Source organism: Panulirus ornatus, chromosome 25 (genome assembly GCF_036320965.1).
Source record: "Panulirus ornatus isolate Po-2019 chromosome 25, ASM3632096v1, whole genome shotgun sequence".
Lineage (NCBI taxonomy): Eukaryota > Metazoa > Arthropoda > Malacostraca > Decapoda > Palinuridae > Panulirus > Panulirus ornatus.
The window spans coordinates 9,299,203-9,322,487 of NC_092248.1; the positions used below are offsets into that span (position 1 = coordinate 9,299,203).

General features: G+C 44.1%; 1 protein-coding gene across 3 annotated transcripts in view; it reads left to right on the forward strand.

Moving 5' to 3' along the window:
- LOC139757243 (pikachurin-like) overlaps window positions 1-23,285 on the forward strand; it is a 474,495-nt gene that overhangs the window by 428,975 nt on the left and 22,235 nt on the right. For all 3 annotated transcript variants that reach the window (XM_071677507.1, XM_071677506.1, XM_071677508.1), the window contains 2 exons: window positions 19,698-19,941; window positions 22,367-22,550. In XM_071677507.1, the coding sequence (XP_071533608.1) occupies window positions 19,698-19,941; window positions 22,367-22,550 (428 nt within the window). The remainder of the gene's footprint in view (window positions 1-19,697; window positions 19,942-22,366; window positions 22,551-23,285) is intronic.

The window sequence follows — 23,285 nt, forward strand, 5'->3', positions numbered from 1 at the left end:
GGGGAGAGGGGAGGGGGGGGAGTGTTTGTCGGGAGGATGCGGCACGGGTGAGTGTGTCTGGGTTCTGATACGTTGGTTGGGGGGTTGGTATTGAGGTGCTGTGTACGTTTCAAGTGAAGGTGGAATTATGTACGGATTATATGATGATTAATCTAGTCGTAATCATGGGGTTCGTAAATCGTCATTTGAAGCTTAGCAGAGAGTCATTTCATCTTCTTCTTGTCGAACTTGAGACGCTGTCAGATATTCAGTTGATCAATACACAAGAGCCTCTTCCATGATCATTGCTCTTGTATACATAAGGTGTCACGTGTCACCTACACTGTATAGAGCCAGTAGCGGGAGATTAAAACATCATTAATCTCTGTGTGTCGACTTCCCCCATCCGGCTCCTGTAGTGGGTAATGAATGCATCGCTGTAATGTCCTCTTTAATTTGTCCTCCAAGTTTGCCTTCCAAGACTTGACTAACGCCGAGGGACGCGTGGCAACTTCATGAACGAGACGGAAGTTTAAATGTGTCGCTCTGGGTTCTGTCTACCAGTGCGAGTGATCGACATCCCCGCTCTCGTGTAACTAGTCGACGCTTGCACTCACACTCGTCCTTGAGAGAGTGTCAGGTTAAGTGTGACTGGTTCTGGATGCGCTAAGTATGAGGGTTTTCGTATTACGACTTAGCGATTTGAGGTTCCGTCTCTCTGGGACATTGATGTCATCTGGTGTGGAAGCCATCTCTTAGGAGCGATGAAGTTTTGTGTTTCCATTAACGGTGATCTGTCGTGGTAGACGCACCGGAAGTATCGCTGATGGTCGTCACAGCTTCGTATATCACCACACGCTCAACAGGAAAAGGGAACAGTAGGCATCAAGACATTATCTCCTCATCTCACAATCATCTGGTGACTCACACCTTCACCACTACAAAGCGCTTAATATCAACAGCTTAGTAACACACACCCTCGAATTTCCACAGGGAATCCCGCCCTGTTATATGTACTCGGCTTCCAGGGAAAGGATAAGTGCGTTAGTGTCTTGGGAAAGAAGTTAATGCGACAGTTAGGTTCTCCAGAAGCCTGGGTTAATTAAAGTCCACCCCTGGAGTATACGTGGGAAGTATGTATTCAAGAAAAGACTCCAGAACCTTACGTGGTTCTATATTCGCTAGCCACCTGGCAGAAGGTCCGCAACCTCTTTTCACTTTGGACTTGTTTACCGTTGCAAGTATAAAGATTTAGGTGCGCGAATCGTCTCATGATTGTCATTGTTTTGTGAGCGACTCTATGGCCAGGACTCTGGCCTCTATGCGATCCCCGGGTCAGTTCATAGCCCCGAGTTTAGAGACAGTCGAACGTGTTTCAGAATCGAGTCGCACGCAGCTTCATTTCCATACTCCCCCGCCCAAACTTTTTTATAACGCGGTCTGCCACATATTTCATACCCAGATTGTGAATTAGATGCAGAGTCTAGAATGCCTTCAAGTATGTGTAATTTCTCCTCTCGTAAGATATACGGTACATTTTGCTGTTTTGAAAGTCTGCAGCTTAGGACGAAGTGGTGGAGGAGATGGGAGGTTTCAGCGGTCGGTCGTTACGGTGGGGATGTGTTGGGTTTTGTCCCAAGACAAAGCCGTTCTGAATCTACATAAGCCATTGGAACACGTGACGCCGTCACACCTCAGGGTAAGCGGAGCCACACATGCTGTGAGAACGTAGATGGGCTTGGAGTTATCATGAACACTTGAAGACAGTGTTCCTTTTTTTTTTTCTAACTGGTTGACATGAGAGAGACAGACAACAGGAGGCCTTGTGGATCCACGACTGGGTTGTCTGGTAAAAAAAGAAAAGAAAAAGGGAGTTTAATTTGACGAGAAAATGTACTTCCGGAACAAGAAAAGGTCATTCTGAAACGAATATGTAATTCCGGATCAAGAAAAGGTCATTCCGGTAGTTAGAACTTAACGATAGTGGCCTTTAATGATCTCGTCAGTCGTTCCATAGGACTGAAAAAAAACTCAAGTGATAATTGACCAGCCACGCCTCGGGTCCGCACACTTACAGACACACGCCACACGCAAGCCCCTCCTACTCCCTCCTCACCCCCATCACCATCCTTCTGTGAAAACGTAAACAAAGAAAAATATATACCTTTAACCTCCCATTTTCTTTCGCCAGCCCAACGCAGGTAATACTTCAGTATATCTTTTCTCGGAGGATTTCGTGACCACTCTCGAGGATTTGGAGTGTCTGGGTGTCATAGGATTCCTTTAAAGGGATTCTGGGGCTCAGGCGACTTGGGATTCCCTTGAAGGGATTCTAAGACTAGAACAACCTGGGATTCCCTTGAGGGGATCTTGGGACTACGTCAACCTAGGATTCCCTTAAAGGGATCCAGGGCCTAGAACAACCTGGGATTTCCTTCAACGGATCCTGGAACGCCATTAACCAGTGATTGCTTTAAAGAGATTCCAGTACCACAACAACCCCAGATGCCTTTGAGAACTAACACGCCAGATCCGGTCGGGAAGTCGTCTTTAAAATCCGCGTGAACGCAAGCAAGAGCCAGTGGCTCTCGCAAGGGGAACACCTACGTGAACTTCATGGTAATCCGGACATGACCATCATGCTTGGCTAGTTAAGCCAGGAGTCGAACCCGCTACGTAATTACGGCCATGAAGCTCCCCTTGTAGTCTGATGGCGTTGAACACAGACTTGAGAATATGAGGACCACGGCCCTCAGGGTGGAAAAGAGACTTTGCTTGATTCTGTTTTGTACGAATGGCGCGGGAGGATTTATTCTCTTGTGTGAAGTTTGGCCAGAGGATCGCCTCAGATAGCTAGCGTAATTTATACATTAAGGGTTACGACGAAGCGTGAGGAAGAAGGGAAGTGTTTGTCGTAAGATTAGACCTGGTGAAGTATACGTCGTGAGCCGCAGAATCACTAAGAGCACACGAGTTGATAAACATTGATCTGTGTCCCCTAAGGGGACAGTGTTTGCACCACTGCTGTTTCTTATCCTTATAACCAGCTTAGATAGAATTAGATTTATAACTACCGCATGATTGTCTCATCCACTGGGAATGATAGATCATAACAGACACTTTCAGTGGGTGAGAGACAACATGATATTAAGTAGAGAGAAGGAAAGAGAAGATTAGATAACACACCAGACTGCAAATCTCTAACCTCCTCTTTATTACCTTCCCCTCTGCCTCCACCACAATCCACCCTCGTACATTCTTTTGTGCTCGGAACCACGACTTGCACCCGCACCGCACTGCAGGAATTGCTGTACCATCAGACATACACATCATTGCCCTGAAAGGCAGTTTACTTTTCCCCGTACCTCAATACACCCAGAGAGTATGCCTATGATTTTCTTCAGCTACCACAGTACCATCTGAGTCATGTCCATTCCCAAGGCACCGCTCTTCCTCTAGGCTCTCCCCATTCATCATGGTAACGAGACAATGATAAGACTGATAGGTAGAAAACGTCGGAGAGATGAGGCCAGACGAGTTCGCCTCTGAAAAGCAGAACAAAAGAGAAGTTACCAGAAGGAGGATCACCAGATGAGCTGTAGATAACAATCGTTCGAGCTGACAGTTCCACAACAGGTGACAGTGATGATGTTTGAAGCTCTTGCGGTCTCTGGGACCCTGACATACATCCATCCGTGTACAGATGTCCATCACCTTAAAAAAGCGGCTAGAGTGAGTGAGCTGGGCCCAACCTGTGGAGAAACTCCCCAGCTCTCACTGACTCGCTTGGCAAGAGACCATCTAGTGAGAACGACTCGTAATAATTCTGACTCCTCTTTTCGAGCACTGGTGACAGAGATGTATGATATACACAGGGATATTGCTGGAAGGCCTGGGCCCTAGTCGGCTTTCGGAAATAATCCTCTGAGAAATGGATCACTCAAGACTCTTCATATAAACATCAGGGAAGAGTAAGGTCGGTGTGAATAAGTGAAAAGGTGTCGACATCAGAAGCCGAATTGTGCCTCACTGTATTTCAACACATCAGATGTATAATAGAGCAGGTGGGGGGGGAGGAGTTTTTCGAACGTTAATACATTCTAAGATGTCTACAGAATGTGTTTATTCTAACGCAGGTGTGGTGGTCGTTACGTCCCAGTAGGTGTGTGGGCTGTAACCATAAACCTCTGGATATATTAGAGAAACAGGATTAGGTTTTGTGGCTCCTCGACCGAGCGATAGGGGTTTTAAAGACAAGTTTCCAAACACGACTTAAGGTGTAGCAGTGAGAGGAGCGTCCGGAACAGTCAGGAGGGTTTAATCTTGGCAACTTGACCTATCTCCTTGACGTGAATATTTCAGAAAGGAACTTTTGCCTACATTTTAACTCTCCCTTACCTCCTATGGCGACCGTAAACATTGCATCTATCAAGGTAAAATAAAGCTTTGACGGTGAGATATTCGTGATGTGTGTGTGTGTGTGTGTGTGCGTGCAAAAATTTGGGGTGATTTTCGCTGGTTCCGTCTTGGGGATCCTTGTTTATTTTTTCCCGCCACAGTGAGTCAAAGAGGTTGTCAATATCTGTGGCTGCCAGGCTGGGCTGGTGGCTGGGGTGGATGACGTGACCCAGGCTGGTGCCGGGGAACCAACCCGCCAGCCACGGCCTTTATTGCGCGCTTCCAATATCTAGGAATGAGCCAACCTCTCCCTGGACTTTGGCAGGGAAAAGTTAGTTATATTTTTTTGGGGGGTAAAGATTAAAGCAGAAAATGAATAAACTTAGTGAGGGAGGCAATTTTATTTGGACTTGGTTTGTCAGTTCGGGTGAGACAGTTTGTATGGAAGTTTTGTGAGGGAATTCGTGGTTTTCGCGTTCTCCAGGGGGTGAGCGAGGACGTCTGTTGCTAGAGGGAAAGATAGAAGGGGAAGGAAGGAAGGAAGTGCTTTCTTATAGTTTATGAACGGAGTTGAAGTAAGTAGTTGACGTAATGGAAGAATGAAGGAAGTAGTTGGTACACTGGAAGAATGAAGGAAGTAATTGGTACACTGGAAGATTGAAGGAAGTTGTTGGCGCACTGGAAGAATGAAGGAAGTAGTTGGTACACTTGAAGAATGAAGGAAGTAGTTGATACACTGGAAGAATGAAAGAAGTAGTTGGCGCACTGGAAGAATGAAGGAAGTAGTTGGCGCACTGGAAGAATGAAAGAAGTAGTTGGCGCACTGGAAGAATGAAGGAAGTAGTTGATACACTGGAAGAATGAAAGAAGTAGTTGGCGCACTGGAAGAATGAAAGAAGTAGTTGGCGCACTGGAAGAATGAAAGAAGTAGTTGGCGCACTGGAAGAATGAAAGAAGTAGTTGGCGCACTGGAAGAATGAAAGAAGTAGTTGGCGCACTGGAAGAATGAAAGAAGTAGTTGGCGCACTGGAAGAATGAAAGAAGTAGTTGGCGCACTGGAAGAATGAAAGAAGTAGTTGGCGCACTGGAAGAATGAAAGAAGTAGTTGGCGCACTGGAAGAATGAAGGAAGTAGTTGATACACTGGAAGAATGAAAGAAGTAGTTGGCGCACTGGAAGAATGAAAGAAGTAGTTGGCGCACTGGAAGAATGAAGGAAGTAGTTGATACACTGGAAGAATGAAAGAAGTAGTTGGCGCACTGGAAGAATGAAGGAAGTAGTTGATACACTGGAAGAATGAAGGAAGTAGTTGGTACACTGGAAGAATGAAAGAAGTAGTTGGCGCACTGGAAGAATGAAGGAAGTAGTTGATACACTGGAAGAATGAAAGAAGTAGTTGGCGCACTGGAAGAATGAAGGAAGTAGTTGGTACACTGGAAGAATGAAAGAAGTAGTTGGCGCACTGGAAGAATGAAAGAAGTAGTTGGCGCACTGGAAGAATGAAAGAAGTAGTTGGCGCACTGGAAGAATGAAAGAAGTAGTTGGCGCACTGGAAGAATGAAAGAAGTAGTTGGCGCACTGGAAGAATGAAGGAAGTAGTTGGTACACTGGAAGAATGAAAGAAGTAGTTGGCGCACTGGAAGAATGAAGGAAGTAGTTGATACACTGGAAGAATGAAAGAAGTAGTTGGCGCACTGGAAGAATGAAAGAAGTAGTTGGCGCACTGGAAGAATGAAAGAAGTAGTTGGCGCACTGGAAGAATGAAAGAAGTAGTTGGCGCACTGGAAGAATGAAGGAAGTAGTTGGTACACTGGAAGAATGAAAGAAGTAGTTGGCGCACTGGAAGAATGAAGGAAGTAGTTGGTACACTGGAAGAATGAAGGAAGTAGTTGATACACTGGAAGAATGAAGGAAGTAGTTGATACACTGGAAGAATGAAGGAAGTAGTTGGTACACTGGAAGAATGAAAGAAGTAGTTGGCGCACTGGAAGAATGAAAGAAGTAGTTGGCGCACTGGAAGAATGAAGGAAGTAGTTGGTACACTGGAAGAATGAAAGAAGTAGTTGGCGCACTGGAAGAATGAAGGAAGTAGTTGGTACACTGGAAGAATGAAAGAAGTAGTTGGCGCACTGGAAGAATGAAGGAAGTAGTTGGTACACTGGAAGAATGAAGGAAGTAGTTGGTACACTGGAAGAATGAAGGAAGTAGTTGATACACTGGAAGAATGAAAGAAGTAGTTGGCGCACTGGAAGAATGAAGGAAGTAGTTGATACACTGGAAGAATGAAAGAAGTAGTTGGCGCACTGGAAGAATGAAAGAAGTAGTTGGCGCACTGGAAGAATGAAGGAAGTAGTTGGTACACTGGAAGAATGAAGGAAGTAGTTGGTACACTGGAAGAATGAAAGAAGTAGTTGGCGCACTGGAAGAATGAAAGAAGTAGTTGGCGCACTGGAAGAATGAAGGAAGTAGTTGGTACACTGGAAGAATGAAAGAAGTAGTTGGCGCACTGGAAGAATGAAAGAAGTAGTTGGCGCACTGGAAGAATGAAGGAAGTAGTTGGTACACTGGAAGAATGAAGGAAGTAGTTGATACACTGGAAGAATGAAAGAAGTAGTTGGCGCACTGGAAGAATGAAGGAAGTAGTTGATACACTGGAAGAATGAAAGAAGTAGTTGGCGCACTGGAAGAATGAAGGAAGTAGTTGGTACACTGGAAGAATGAAGGAAGTAGTTGATACACTGGAAGAATGAAGGAAGTAGTTGGTACACTGGAAGAATGAAAGAAGTAGTTGGCGCACTGGAAGAATGAAGGAAGTAGTTGGTACACTGGAAGAATGAAGGAAGTAGTTGATACACTGGAAGAATGAAGGAAGTAGTTGGTACACTGGAAGAATGAAAGAAGTAGTTGGCGCACTGGAAGAATGAAAGAAGTAGTTGGCGCACTGGAAGAATGAAGGAAGTAGTTGGTACACTGGAAGAATGAAGGAAGTAGTTGGTACACTGGAAGAATGAAGGAAGTAGTTGATACACTGGAAGAATGAAGGAAGTAGTTGATACACTGGAAGAATGAAAGAAGTAGTTGGCGCACTGGAAGAATGAAAGAAGTAGTTGGCGCACTGGAAGAATGAAGGAAGTAGTTGATACACTGGAAGAATGAAAGAAGTAGTTGGCGCACTGGAAGAATGAAAGAAGTAGTTGGCGCACTGGAAGAATGAAAGAAGTAGTTGGCGCACTGGAAGAATGAAAGAAGTAGTTGGCGCACTGGAAGAATGAAAGAAGTAGTTGGCGCACTGGAAGAATGAAAGAAGTAGTTGGCGCACTGGAAGAATGAAGGAAGTAGTTGATACACTGGAAGAATGAAGGAAGTAGTTGGTACACTGGAAGAATGAAGGAAGTAGTTGGTACACTGGAAGAATGAAAGAAGTAGTTGGCGCACTGGAAGAATGAAGGAAGTAGTTGGTACACTGGAAGAATGAAGGAAGTAGTTGGTACACTGGAAGAATGAAGGAAGTAGTTGATACACTGGAAGAATGAAAGAAGTAGTTGGCGCACTGGAAGAATGAAGGAAGTAGTTGATACACTGGAAGAATGAAGGAAGTAGTTGGTACACTGGAAGAATGAAGGAAGTAGTTGATACACTGGAAGAATGAAGGAAGTAGTTGATACACTGGAAGAATGAAAGAAGTAGTTGGCGCACTGGAAGAATGAAGGAAGTAGTTGGTACACTGGAAGAATGAAGGAAGTAGTTGATACACTGGAAGAATGAAGGAAGTAGTTGATACACTGGAAGAATGAAAGAAGTAGTTGGCGCACTGGAAGAATGAAGGAAGTAGTTGATACACTGGAAGAATGAAAGAAGTAGTTGGCGCACTGGAAGAATGAAAGAAGTAGTTGGCGCACTGGAAGAATGAAGGAAGTAGTTGATACACTGGAAGAATGAAAGAAGTAGTTGGCGCACTGGAAGAATGAAAGAAGTAGTTGGCGCACTGGAAGAATGAAGGAAGTAGTTGGTACACTGGAAGAATGAAAGAAGTAGTTGGCGCACTGGAAGAATGAAGGAAGTAGTTGGTACACTGGAAGAATGAAAGAAGTAGTTGGCGCACTGGAAGAATGAAAGAAGTAGTTGGCGCACTGGAAGAATGAAGGAAGTAGTTGGTACACTGGAAGAATGAAAGAAGTAGTTGGCGCACTGGAAGAATGAAAGAAGTAGTTGGCGCACTGGAAGAATGAAAGAAGTAGTTGGCGCACTGGAAGAATGAAAGAAGTAGTTGGCGCACTGGAAGAATGAAAGAAGTAGTTGGCGCACTGGAAGAATGAAGGAAGTAGTTGGTACACTGGAAGAATGAAGGAAGTAGTTGGTACACTGGAAGAATGAAAGAAGTAGTTGGCGCACTGGAAGAATGAAAGAAGTAGTTGGCGCACTGGAAGAATGAAGGAAGTAGTTGGTACACTGGAAGAATGAAGGAAGTAGTTGGTACACTGGAAGAATGAAGGAAGTAGTTGGTACACTGGAAGAATGAAAGAAGTAGTTGGCGCACTGGAAGAATGAAAGAAGTAGTTGGCGCACTGGAAGAATGAAGGAAGTAGTTGATACACTGGAAGAATGAAGGAAGTAGTTGATACACTGGAAGAATGAAGGAAGTAGTTGATACACTGGAAGAATGAAAGAAGTAGTTGGCGCACTGGAAGAATGAAGGAAGTAGTTGATACACTGGAAGAATGAAAGAAGTAGTTGGCGCACTGGAAGAATGAAAGAAGTAGTTGGCGCACTGGAAGAATGAAGGAAGTAGTTGGTACACTGGAAGAATGAAAGAAGTAGTTGGCGCACTGGAAGAATGAAAGAAGTAGTTGGCGCACTGGAAGAATGAAGGAAGTAGTTGATACACTGGAAGAATGAAGGAAGTAGTTGATACACTGGAAGAATGAAAGAAGTAGTTGGCGCACTGGAAGAATGAAGGAAGTAGTTGATACACTGGAAGAATGAAAGAAGTAGTTGGCGCACTGGAAGAATGAAGGAAGTAGTTGATACACTGGAAGAATGAAGGAAGTAGTTGATACACTGGAAGAATGAAGGAAGTAGTTGATACACTGGAAGAATGAAAGAAGTAGTTGGCGCACTGGAAGAATGAAAGAAGTAGTTGGCGCACTGGAAGAATGAAAGAAGTAGTTGGCGCACTGGAAGAATGAAAGAAGTAGTTGGCGCACTGGAAGAATGAAAGAAGTAGTTGGCGCACTGGAAGAATGAAAGAAGTAGTTGGCGCACTGGAAGAATGAAGGAAGTAGTTGATACACTGGAAGAATGAAAGAAGTAGTTGGCGCACTGGAAGAATGAAGGAAGTAGTTGATACACTGGAAGAATGAAGGAAGTAGTTGGTACACTGGAAGAATGAAAGAAGTAGTTGGCGCACTGGAAGAATGAAAGAAGTAGTTGGCGCACTGGAAGAATGAAAGAAGTAGTTGGCGCACTGGAAGAATGAAAGAAGTAGTTGGCGCACTGGAAGAATGAAAGAAGTAGTTGGCGCACTGGAAGAATGAAAGAAGTAGTTGGCGCACTGGAAGAATGAAAGAAGTAGTTGGCGCACTGGAAGAATGAAAGAAGTAGTTGGCGCACTGGAAGAATGAAAGAAGTAGTTGGCGCACTGGAAGAATGAAAGAAGTAGTTGGCGCACTGGAAGAATGAAAGAAGTAGTTGGCGCACTGGAAGAATGAAAGAAGTAGTTGGCGCACTGGAAGAATGAAAGAAGTAGTTGGCGCACTGGAAGAATGAAAGAAGTAGTTGGCGCACTGGAAGAATGAAAGAAGTAGTTGGCGCACTGGAAGAATGAAGGAAGTAGTTGGTACACTGGAAGAATGAAAGAAGTAGTTGGCGCACTGGAAGAATGAAAGAAGTAGTTGGCGCACTGGAAGAATGAAAGAAGTAGTTGGCGCACTGGAAGAATGAAGGAAGTAGTTGATACACTGGAAGAATGAAAGAAGTAGTTGGCGCACTGGAAGAATGAAAGAAGTAGTTGGCGCACTGGAAGAATGAAAGAAGTAGTTGGCGCACTGGAAGAATGAAGGAAGTAGTTGATACACTGGAAGAATGAAAGAAGTAGTTGGCGCACTGGAAGAATGAAAGAAGTAGTTGGCGCACTGGAAGAATGAAAGAAGTAGTTGGCGCACTGGAAGAATGAAAGAAGTAGTTGGCGCACTGGAAGAATGAAAGAAGTAGTTGGCGCACTGGAAGAATGAAGGAAGTAGTTGATACACTGGAAGAATGAAAGAAGTAGTTGGCGCACTGGAAGAATGAAGGAAGTAGTTGATACACTGGAAGAATGAAAGAAGTAGTTGGCGCACTGGAAGAATGAAAGAAGTAGTTGGCGCACTGGAAGAATGAAGGAAGTAGTTGATACACTGGAAGAATGAAGGAAGTAGTTGATACACTGGAAGAATGAAGGAAGTAGTTGATACACTGGAAGAATGAAAGAAGTAGTTGGCGCACTGGAAGAATGAAAGAAGTAGTTGGCGCACTGGAAGAATGAAAGAAGTAGTTGGCGCACTGGAAGAATGAAGGAAGTAGTTGATACACTGGAAGAATGAAAGAAGTAGTTGGCGCACTGGAAGAATGAAGGAAGTAGTTGATACACTGGAAGAATGAAAGAAGTAGTTGGCGCACTGGAAGAATGAAAGAAGTAGTTGGCGCACTGGAAGAATGAAGGAAGTAGTTGGTACACTGGAAGAATGAAAGAAGTAGTTGGCGCACTGGAAGAATGAAAGAAGTAGTTGGCGCACTGGAAGAATGAAAGAAGTAGTTGGCGCACTGGAAGAATGAAAGAAGTAGTTGGCGCACTGGAAGAATGAAGGAAGTAGTTGGTACACTGGAAGAATGAAAGAAGTAGTTGGCGCACTGGAAGAATGAAAGAAGTAGTTGGCGCACTGGAAGAATGAAAGAAGTAGTTGGCGCACTGGAAGAATGAAGGAAGTAGTTGATACACTGGAAGAATGAAAGAAGTAGTTGGCGCACTGGAAGAATGAAAGAAGTAGTTGGCGCACTGGAAGAATGAAAGAAGTAGTTGGCGCACTGGAAGAATGAAAGAAGTAGTTGGCGCACTGGAAGAATGAAGGAAGTAGTTGGTACACTGGAAGAATGAAAGAAGTAGTTGGCGCACTGGAAGAATGAAGGAAGTAGTTGGTACACTGGAAGAATGAAAGAAGTAGTTGGCGCACTGGAAGAATGAAAGAAGTAGTTGGCGCACTGGAAGAATGAAAGAAGTAGTTGGCGCACTGGAAGAATGAAAGAAGTAGTTGGCGCACTGGAAGAATGAAAGAAGTAGTTGGCGCACTGGAAGAATGAAAGAAGTAGTTGGCGCACTGGAAGAATGAAGGAAGTAGTTGATACACTGGAAGAATGAAAGAAGTAGTTGGCGCACTGGAAGAATGAAGGAAGTAGTTGGTACACTGGAAGAATGAAAGAAGTAGTTGGCGCACTGGAAGAATGAAAGAAGTAGTTGGCGCACTGGAAGAATGAAAGAAGTAGTTGGCGCACTGGAAGAATGAAAGAAGTAGTTGGCGCACTGGAAGAATGAAGGAAGTAGTTGGTACACTGGAAGAATGAAAGAAGTAGTTGGCGCACTGGAAGAATGAAAGAAGTAGTTGGCGCACTGGAAGAATGAAAGAAGTAGTTGGCGCACTGGAAGAATGAAAGAAGTAGTTGGCGCACTGGAAGATTCTTCTTCTTCATCTTCATCTTCCTCTTCTTCTTCTTCTCTTCTTCTTCTTCTTCTCTTCTTCTTCTTCTTCTTCTTCTTCTTCTCTTCTTCTTCTTCTCTTCTTCTCTTCTTCTTCTTCTTCTTCTTCTCTTCTTCTTCTTCTTCTTCTCTTCTTCTTCTTCTCTTCTTCTTCTTCTTCTTCTCCTCCTCCTCCTCTTCCTCCTCCTCCTCCTCCTCCTCTTCCTCCTCCTCCTCCTCCTCCTCCTCCTCCTCCTCTTCCTCCTCCTCCTCCTCGTCGTCACAAATATGCGAAAATCTGGGTCTTCCTCATGCGTATGTAAGACGTATTAAACTTGGTTCTTTGAGCCTTTTGTTTTCTCGCTCTGTTTTAGATGGATGACCTGGGATTTTCGTCTTAGTATTCTAGAGGTTTCTTCGGTAAATCTATTTCATCTTGAAGTGAAATATATCATCCTGGATCCCCTTTTCAGATATGATGACAGTGTATCATCTTGGTTCCTTTTCGCATATATCTAAGCTGCATTGCCTTACCTCACACATCTGCCTGCAGCTCTTCATCACAAGTTCACATGACATAATTCATCCCCCAACATGTGTGTGTGTGTCTAAGATGAATTGCTTTGTACCGCGAGCTTAATACGCATCACCCAGGTTATTTATGATATTTATTTACCCCTCTGGTGTGCGAAAGTAGTGGCGAAAACCCCGGGAGAGTTTACAACAGTGGATTACGGGAGCACGAACACATGACGGATGAAAGGATGGAGGAGGATCCTACAGCCAGAGAGGCGGCGCCAGTTGAGGAATCAAAGTGTCAGAGCATCAGAAATAAAACGTAATCAGTAATTCTGATATTAAACTCAGTTGGGGAAAGTAGTGTTGAAAATGTTGATGTATAGTATACGAAAATAAGACAAAAAAAATTTTAAGGATATGGCGATTGTGAGTATATATATATATATATATATATATATATATATATATATATATATATATATATATATATATATATATATATATATATATAAAGAGACAGGCAGACAGAACGAAAGAAAATATGTACCTTAGACAAATATCATTATGGCAGATCAACAGAGATGGATAGTGTTCCTTTATTTATTTATTTTTACACAAACATACTGGTAAATAACGGGGCTAACTTGACCCTCCCCTCCCTTCCTCATGTAACGCCACACACACACACACACACACCAGGAACTGACTCTCACTGGCGCCTTAGGTAGAGTCTGGCGGAGGTAAAGGTGACTGAGTCACAGACGCCTGACGGTGAGTCTGGCGGGTGTAAACGTAACTGACTCACCGGGCGCCGTATGACCAGGTGAAACCCGTTTGAGTGTGGCGGGTGCCAGGTGAGTGTCGGTGATGGGGTGTTGTACGCGGAGGACACCAGCAGGTCCTGCCGCCTGGGCCGGCCAGCCTCCCGTAAGGGTATATTCCCTTTAGGTGAATTATGCTTCTGGCGGCCATTGGTATTTCCGTATGACCCACCCACCTCCCCCCTGGTGGACGAGTCTACTGGCTGGCCGACCGGTCGACATCCCAACCTCTCCCTGGAGTCGTCCTCACCCGTGACTCTGGTGCCCTCTTCTGTCTTGGACCGTTTTCTTCGTTCTCCTTCGCTCCTTTTGAGTTCAATGGTTTCCTTTCCACCTCCCCGTGTATCATCTATATTCTGTTTCTTGTTCCTTGATGCGTCTTCGATCTCTTGTCATCTCTTCGCAAACCCCTTGAAGTCCATCACTCGTATATGTTTTGTTATTCTTTCGTTCTATAACCTTTTCTCTCTATGTATCATCAGTGTCTTCTCTCTATATAATCAACGTCTTGTCTATTTAATCTAAATATTTTGTAATATTTTATTTTACTTTTACCAGCGCCTTTGGCTGTATATCTCAACGGAGGAGAACATACATGTCATCACGTCCTGTATTTACCTCATTTCTTACCTCCTCATTTCTCACCAGTTTGGCTGGACGAATGGCCCATATTCCTTCACACAAAATGCCCATAACTTAAACGTTCGAACCAAAATTCCATAAACTTCTTTATACTTCTTTTGCCCAGAAGGCCATACACTGTATCAGCCATGCATGGAACGCCCCAGTTCAGGCTGGGGAGAAAGTTAACTCCCCGTAAAGATCCTTCTTGTCTTGATGCAGTTTTTGTCAAGTGGGGAGACGTGGCGACAGCCGCATATTTATGGCCATTTTTGTCAAGTGCCTCTTACTCCCAACCCTTATTTTCTCGAGTCGTGTTCGTTCGGTTTGTCCTCTCATTCCTTCTGTCTTCAGGCGTTTCTCATGTTTCTTCTCTGCTGGTGTCTGTTGTCTTCGTGTTCTCTCGTTCTCTTTGTTGCCTTTTCCCTCCTATCTCTCTTCTTCCGGTCCTTTAATGTTTAGGCTTTCCCTCCTGTCTTCCTTCATGTCCTCCTCTTCCTCCTCCTCCTCCTCCTCCTCCTCCTCCTTCTCTTCCTCCTCCTTCCCCTCTTCCTCCTCTTCTTCTTCCTCCTGCTCCTGGTAACATTAGGAAGGAGTCCCTGGGTGCTACACACTCCTGGTTTTTATCCCATCTAAAACCCCTGATCGATCAAGGGCCAACCTTGCCTCAGACCATGCCCTTAACCTTCTTCTCTCCTGTCTACACCTCTCACACACACACACCTTTCCCCTCGTGTCCCTACAGACACACGTCTTCCTTACTATTCTCTCATGCTTCTCACTATTCCATCTTACCATTAGTGATAACTGATTCCTCCTTCTATTGCTCTCTATTCTCAACAAGCTCGTATTACTCTCAAACATCCGCTTATACTGTTAGACGGTGTAGAATGTATTGTGTTCTCTTCCTTACAGCATACAGTAACCTATTCTTTTCCTCTGTTGTATATGTTGTATAGTATACAGTACTGGTAGTCTTTTCCTCCTCTTCAGTATACAGAACTGTATTCTCTTCCTTACATGTATAGTATACGATGGTGTATTTTTTGCCTCATACAGTATACAATACTGTATTCTCTCCTACAGTTATATAGTATAAAGTACTGTATTCTCTTCTGTCTCACTGTTCCCTCTGCACTAATAGCAGTATCATCAGGTCTGTACTGCCTGTAATACACCTGTAATATTGGTTGATCATACAGGTCCCTCATGCCGGGTAATCTCTGAGTTTCCGTCCCTCCTGTAATTGAGTTCCCATTACTGTAATTACTCCGGAGTCCCCATTCCCTCCCTGGCTACTCTCGCCCCGTCCTATGTGAGTGTGTGTGTGTGCGTGTGTGTGTGTGTGTCTGTGTGTGTGTGTGTGTGTGTATGTGTGTGTATGTGTGTGTGTGTGTGTGTGTGATTATTCATTGATTAATATTTATTTATTCATTCCCCCCCCCCGTCTCCTCTTCACTTCACGCTGCATTTTGAGTTGGCTCAAATTCTATCTCCTTTTTATTTCCTTGTTGATGAATCATGGTTTAGTATCGCTAATGGAAATTCGGTGAGAGATTAATGTTTCTTCCGTTGACACGGTCCTGATGGCCAGGGATGGAGATTAAATGTACTTTAGGGGTTGATGGTGATGATAGCTGTGATGGAGGAATGATGGTGTTGGAGATTATTAAAGTGCTCAGCGATGGTGTTGGAGATAATTAAAGTGCTCAGCGATGGTGTTGGAGATAATTAAAGTGCTCAGCGATGGTGTTGGAGATTATTAAAGTGCTCAGCGATGGTGTTGGGGATTATTAAAGTGCTCAGCGATGGTGTTGGAGATAATTAAAGTGCTCAGCGATGGTGTTGGAGATTATTAAAGTGCTCAGCGATGGTGTTGGAGATTATTAAAGTGCTCAGCGATGGTGTTGGCATTATTAAAGTGCTCAGCGATGGTGTTGGAGTGATATGGACATTGGTGATGATTATTGTGGTTTGGGTGGTGAAGAAGGTGTTGGAGGAATGGTGATGAGAGATTATTGTGGTCGTTGTGGGTTGGAGATTGCACTACCAGGTGTTGGAGAATATATTTTTCCCTCCTATGATTCTGTGGTGGAGACGAACTGCGGTGAGGACCGGAACCATTGATCACAGTTGTTAGGGATTACGCTGGAGGCGAGGTTAATGGCCGTGGTATTGTCCCCTGGCCCATGTTGAGGGGATAGAGGACTGCCCTGGGAACCAATACAACCCCCACACACACACCACCACCCCTTTTACTCCCGTACCGTGCCGTGCCACACGGCCACCACACCATCTGCTGCCGGAGATGAATGGAAGGTGGCGGATGGTGTGTGTGTGTGTGTGTGTGTGTGAGAGAGAGAGAGAGAGAGAGAGAGAGAGAGAGAGAGAGAGAGAGAGAGAGAGAGAGAGAGAGACAGCAGGGAGGAGGACCAGGCTGACGATACACCCCCCCCACAATGAGACCTCCAGATTGCATGGGAATAACTTTCCCAGCAATGTTGGTGTGTTTCCCCATAAGACGCGTCGTGTCCCTACCATACTCCCAGGCTCCTTCTCTCCAACACGGCTCCCTCTGGCCTCCCTCCCTCCCTCATTATTGGTTTGTAAGATCCATGGCTTCCGCCTATTCTCACCCCCTTCCCTCTATAGAATGGTGGTGAAGAACAGTGATTTAAGTGATATTTGGAAGATTAAGACTGAACGATTATACACAAAGGGAAATTTAACTAAACATGTTACTTGCTTTTCTCCTTCCCTCACGCTCCATACGAGCACCGTAGAAATATTACTCCATTAGGCACAAGGCCACAGCCATCCTCCTCCTCCTCCTCCCCCCAAAAAGGATAATACTATTGTAATTGACTCTTAGATCTGGGCCGCAGTTTGGGTGGTGTGCTCTGGGGCAATGTGTTGAGCGGAGAGGAAAGGAAACCATTTTCTGGTTGAGTTTACACTCGTCCAAACGACTCTGGGTATGGATTTTCGTCCGGGGGTTAAGGTGTGGACTTGTGGTAACATTACAGGGAGTGGAGGATGGTTGTAGAGAGAGAGAGGTTGTAGGTAGTAGAGAGAGAGAGAGAGAGAGAGAGAGAGAGAGAGAGAGAGAGAGAGAGAGAGAGAGAGAGAAGGGGTCGTGAGAGATGGAGGGTTGACATCGGTATGAAATGGTCCTTTTGGAGAGGTGGGGGGGGCGAGCCGTATATTTTGGTACTGTTTCCTTAACCCTTCGTCAGCGACACATGCCAGGTGCTTCGTTTTAAACTGTCGAGCAAGAGATAGAAATAAACTAGCCTGAAATCCTGAAATGTGTAGTTTTGAATGAACATTCAGTTCAGCATCGACGCCGAAGGTTAGAGCGATGTTGTAACATCCCGCCAAGCCTTGGTCTTGTTGCTGGCAGCATTGTCCTGGGTTTATGTCGAGAGCCTCAGCTCTGAATAAAGGGTGAGGTTGACTTGCAGCCACTCTGGCCCACTCGGAATGTCGCTGGGATATGGCTTCACCTTCCCAGAGCGATGGTTAGGAACGGGCCCCCTTTTGGGTATGCTGGCGTGACCCGACGCATCAGGGTCACGTCCAAGGCCAGGCTAGACCATGCTCAAAGATCTTACCGTCGTCCTCAAAGAACTTAGCAGTCTCCCTTCAAATTGCGACAGTGAGGGGAAATTCAGGCTGTAGAACCTGTTAGGGAAAAAAGAGAGAATATAGTATCATCACGACTTTGGGACGAGATGCACACGATGTCATACTTCTTCTTCCGTGCCAATTGATGGCACGACTTTGGGACGAGATGCACGCGATGTCGTACTCCTTCTTCCGTGCCAACTGATGGCACGACTTTGGGACGAGATGCACGCGATGTCATACTTCTTCCGTGCCAATTGATGGCATGACTTTGGGACGAGATGCACGCGATGTCATCTTCTTCCGTGCCAATTGATGGCACGACTTTGGGACGAGATGCACGCGATGTCATACTTCTTCTTCTTCCGTGCCAACTGATGGCATGACTTTGGGACGAGATGCACGCGATGTCATACTTCTTCTTCTTCTTCTTCTTCTTCCGTGCCAGTTGATGGCACGACTTTGGGACGAGATGCACGCGATGTCATACTTCTTCTTCAGTGCCAATTGATGGCACGACTTCGATGTCTCAACTGCGGTGGCCGCGAATTATGTAACGTCACATGTACCATCCTTTCCCGCCACTACACTGCAGCGTTTTTGTCCAGTTCAGTTTTCCCGGACGTCTGCTCTTTGTCCGTGGGAGCTTCCGGGTGCTGTGGACACATCCGGTCGTTTTATGAAAATGTTTTTCCCTTGAAGGATAAAAGCTGCTCTTCCTTCTTGTAAACAAGGTGATGGTTCACCCCCTCTTTTGCTTGTTACAACCTGGAGTCCATATTAAACGAATGATTGCCTTTATTATGTGATTTTTTATCATTTAAATTCGTCTACATCACCCCCCTTTTGCTTGTTACAAGCTGGAGTCCATATTAAACGAATAATTGCCTTTATTATGTAACGTTTTTATCATTTAAATTCGTCTGAGCTTTATCAGCCCTGATGATAGATATTTTCTCTCGAACCCATTTTACTGACTGATGATGAGATAGATTTTTTTTTTTTTATGAGGAGACGAGTGCGTCTACTTTGATTATAGGTCAGTGAAGAAGTTCCAATATTCTTGGAAGGTATGATGCTTCGGGTCGAAGAGATGGTTCTTTTCAGGCCTCATTCTGGTGAGCAAGTTTGGAATATGAGACTATTTTTCCTCTTCTTTTCGGTGTTTCTGTAATGTATCATGTGCCCTCAGGTGACTTGACCTTTATGTTATGTGTCACAATTGGTCATGGAACTTGCTCGTATTGAGTCTAGTTACTTGGTTCGAAATCCCTTTTTTTTTTCTACCGGACTCCTGTGGCTTCAAGTAGGCTGCTCTCCCATCAGTATCAGGGAACGGATGAACTCCTTTTGGGTAAGAAGTACCTCGACAAGACTGTGCTCCTTCTCGTCCATGGACGATGCTACAGCTTGGCTGAAGGGACTTTTCTACTCTCGGTGTTACCACCGTCACTTGCTTGCTGTAACACCTGATGAAGTTGTGTTGTCCTGCTGGTCTGTGTTGAAGAAAAATCATGCTTCCTGCAGGAGTGAGTTGCGCCTTTTGGTCTGATCATAACATGTGTGGAACTTGAGTGCACCTGTCGCTCTTCCCTTAACAAATATTATCTCTTGTGTAACTTAAGATATACGTCTCTGGGGGTCTGTTCTCAAAAAACCCCCCTGAGGTACACCCGTGGGTTTCTTCTCAACCCTTCTCATATACACTAGTGGGTCTGTTCTCAAAACCCCCTGAGATACACCTGTCGGTCTTTTCTCAACCCTCTGAAATACACTTGTAGTTTCTTTTTTTTTTTAAAAAGCCCCTTAAGATACACCTGTGGGTTTCTTCTCAACCTCCTAAGACACACCTGTGGGTCTCTCCTCAACCCCTTGACCTCCATCGTACAACCCTCGAGTATGATGACCTCCCGATCTTTTGACCTGACTGTTAAGGGTCTGGTTTAAAAGGTCAGTGGGCCATCATATACCCCGAAGGGGTCGACACCTTCCTGCCCCAGGGGGTAACAATAACACCATCTCCCACAGGACTGAACTACACCAAGCTAGACTCGTCCATACTGTACGAGAAGGAGGCTTCCTTCGTGGCTGTGCTGGAGGACAGCGAGTATCAATCAGATTCGCCGGGCCTTTCCCACGGCGGTGGCGACGCCAGCGGGAATGGTCGCCAGGGCCCCCACGCCGCAAGGTTCCGCTCCTTATTCGACCATGATGAAGAGGACGTCGACTACAACCAGCTGATCGACAGGGCGGACATCCTCAACTACGACAGGTGAGGACGCTGAATATGTTGTTCGTTGAGGTCAGTGTTCGGTGGTGCGTCATCGTCTGTTATATTCCTGTTCAGCGACAGATGATGACATATTGTTTTTAATTAATCACCATTAGTGATACAGTCATATGACATATTATTTATAATTAATCACCATTAGTAATACTGTCATATGACATATTGTTTTTAATTAATCACCATTAGTAATACAATCATACACGAGAGTCATACATAATACAGTGTTAGCCTCCAGCTTTACATATACTTTTATCACAATTGTTATTATGATTATTACAATCAATTACACTTTTTTTTCATACACGCATGTGTCTTGCAGTTTTACAGTGTACTGTACGCCGTGTAGTTCAAAACCTTCTTTGAATGGTATATAGTAATGAACACTGAAGATTCACTTTACACATAACACTGAAACATTACGTCATGCAGTTATGAAATACAATAATCGGTGTATTTTTAATCCCTATGCTTCACTGAGAGACTAGAGGGCATTCACTATGCTTCATATAGCAGTCATTTTTTTTTTTTTATAAACACTGGGTCTTGAGATACATGTCCTGGAACAATGTTTAGTTCAAATTCGCAAAGGGATCAGTATTTAAGGTGTTCAATCTCTTTTTTATGGCACAGCTTCCATCGTTTTCGATCAGAACTGTTGTGATATAGTTAAAAGAGGAAGATTGAGAATATCATTAACAGTATCATAAAAAGAAAGTACAACAAGACAGACACCATTTACAATAAGCCCACAGCACAGACACGTATTTTTTGAAAGAAATATAGATTGACGTAATAATAATAGATTAGCGTAATAAGGAAGAGTCAAGTGTATGAGTGTACTTTGGTGTGAGAGGTGAGGGAAAGAGAGTGTGGAAGCGAGAACCTTAGTGAGGTGGCAAGTCAAGTGTATGAGTGTACTTTGGTGTGAGGGGTGAGGGAGAAAGAGTGTGGAGGCGAGAACCTTAGTGAGGTGGCAAGTCAAGTGTATGAGTGTACTTTGGTGTGAGGGGTGAGGGAGAAAGAGTGTGGAGGCGAGAACCTTAGTGAGGTGGCAAGTCAAGTGTATGAGTGTGCTGTGGTGTGAGGGTGAGAGAGAGTGAGTGTGTGTGGAGGCAAGAACCTTAGTAAGGTAGGTAGCCTCATTACCTGCAAGGGAGGCAGGTATAATCTTCTTATGCTCTGATCCCTCTCACGTGTGACTTAAAACTCTCTATATATAATGACTTAATCCTAAGCCCTTGAGTGCCGTGACTTGATTCATTTTAAAGTTTATTGGTGTGCGTTGGCCAAACTTCTTTACGAAAAATGAAATATTCTTAAACGCCTTCGTAACAACCATTTTACATAATTCAATGAAATATTATATGTAGGAGCCCCTGAAAGGTGATTTTTTTTTTTTGTTTTTGTTTTCCAGTAAGTTGATTTATTTTTCACAACTCTAACCATTATCTTTAACCTGTCCTGAAGATGATGCGTATGATACTTCAAGATGCAAAGTATTTTCAAAAGAAAAAATTGAGAATTCTATTCACGATACAAAAATTGTTGTCCTCCCCTTCCCCTCCATCTTTTCCTTAACACTGCCTGGAGGGGAAAGTTTATCTCGTGCTCACACTCCGCCAGAAGGAAAGCAAATAACTCCCTTTCTTCTGACGAAGATATAAGAAAGTATTATCACAAAAATGTTCAGATGTTTACGAAGGCAAACCCTCGAACCTTTACATACGACGGAGAGAGAAGGACCACCTTCTGTTGTGCCTCTCACGGACAAAGTGTACCCCTGGGGCCTCGCTGACATAAACAAGTGATGTTTTAATCTCATGATCCTCGCCATAAAAGCAAGATAAGATTTCATCCCGTGTAGAGAAAAGTATTAGAAAAAGAAAAAAAGAAAAAAAAAGGGCTTCAGCGCATTTCTCGTCAGACGCAAATAAAGACAGGCAGGTCCCTCACATCATGAGACGTTTGAGGAAAAGATTAGATTTGATGTGAAGAGGTTTCCATCAGTTTCACAGAGAGAGAGAGAGAGAGAGAGAGAGAGAGAGAGAGAGAGAGAGAGAGAGAGAGAGAGAGAGAGAGAGAGAGAGAGGATATCTTTCAAAACATGGGTTACCTCTCTGTGCACTGAGGGGGGGGGGGGGGGGTGAGTCGGGATGATGTCGACACAAATGATAATTACATTAGATAATTACGTACATAAACACGAATGATAATTCCTTTATCTTCCATGATCACAGGGCAAAAAAAGACAAAGAAAAAGCTTTTGAATCTTGAGGGATCAGAGATGATAATGATGTTGATGACCTATGAAAAGGATCTCCCTCATTCCGAACTCTTCTTTTTTTTTTCTTTCCCCATCTGTTTATCCATACAGGTGACAGACTGTTCTCCTCCTCTGTCTCCGTAGGTACAAGACTGAACGCGAGAACATGGAGAACATTGGTGGGGAGGAGGAGACCGGTCCAGAGACCTTCCTGGAACTGGACGCCATGGACGCTCTCCATCCCCAGACCTCCCCTGGACCCAACCTGGAGCAGAAGGTGCCTTCAGAGGTGCCCAACCTGCAGGCCACAGAAAGCCTTACCTCACTGGTTAGTTGCCCCGCGCCGCCTGCCCCTCTCCGTTGCCCAACCCTGGTTCATAATAAGGATCTCAGATGCATTTGCATATCTGTCTCAGGCTCATTTGCATACCCCTGCCAGTCTTATAAACTCGTGTCACGCGTCTTGTGTGTGTGTTCTTAATGACACCCAAGTGAAAATTATACGTAAATATTTGTATGGCTTTAGATTTATACATATAAACGTATATGAATATTTCCCCCCAAATAAAACAAACGTAATTGCGTATTTCTTGGTGTTGATTTGTTGATGATTATGACTCATTATTACCTTTCCTGCCGTAAAGTAATATCATGAGAAATCTTCTCTACCCTGTCCATTATGTAAAGAGTTCGATGCTATAGTTTCAGTCTTGCACTGCTATCATTACGTATCAAATAATCGCCCATGTCCGCTCTGATCACGCAAATTCATCATGGTATTTGAGAACCATTAAAAGATAACAACTCTATAGTTTTTATTAAATGTTTTGGGTAAGATATAATATAAACTTTGGGATTATAGCTTGGCAGTGTTCAATCATAAGGACTGTTTATACCAGAAAAGTTTTGTATAATGCTACCTGATCCTTTTTACCATTATGCATTGTAAACTTTGGATGATTCCTTTAATATTTAGGATAGGTATTAATCTTCATTAAGATCTAAGGTTTCTTAAGATTATTTTATGTCCTTAGATAATGTATCTCAGTATCAAAGCCATTCT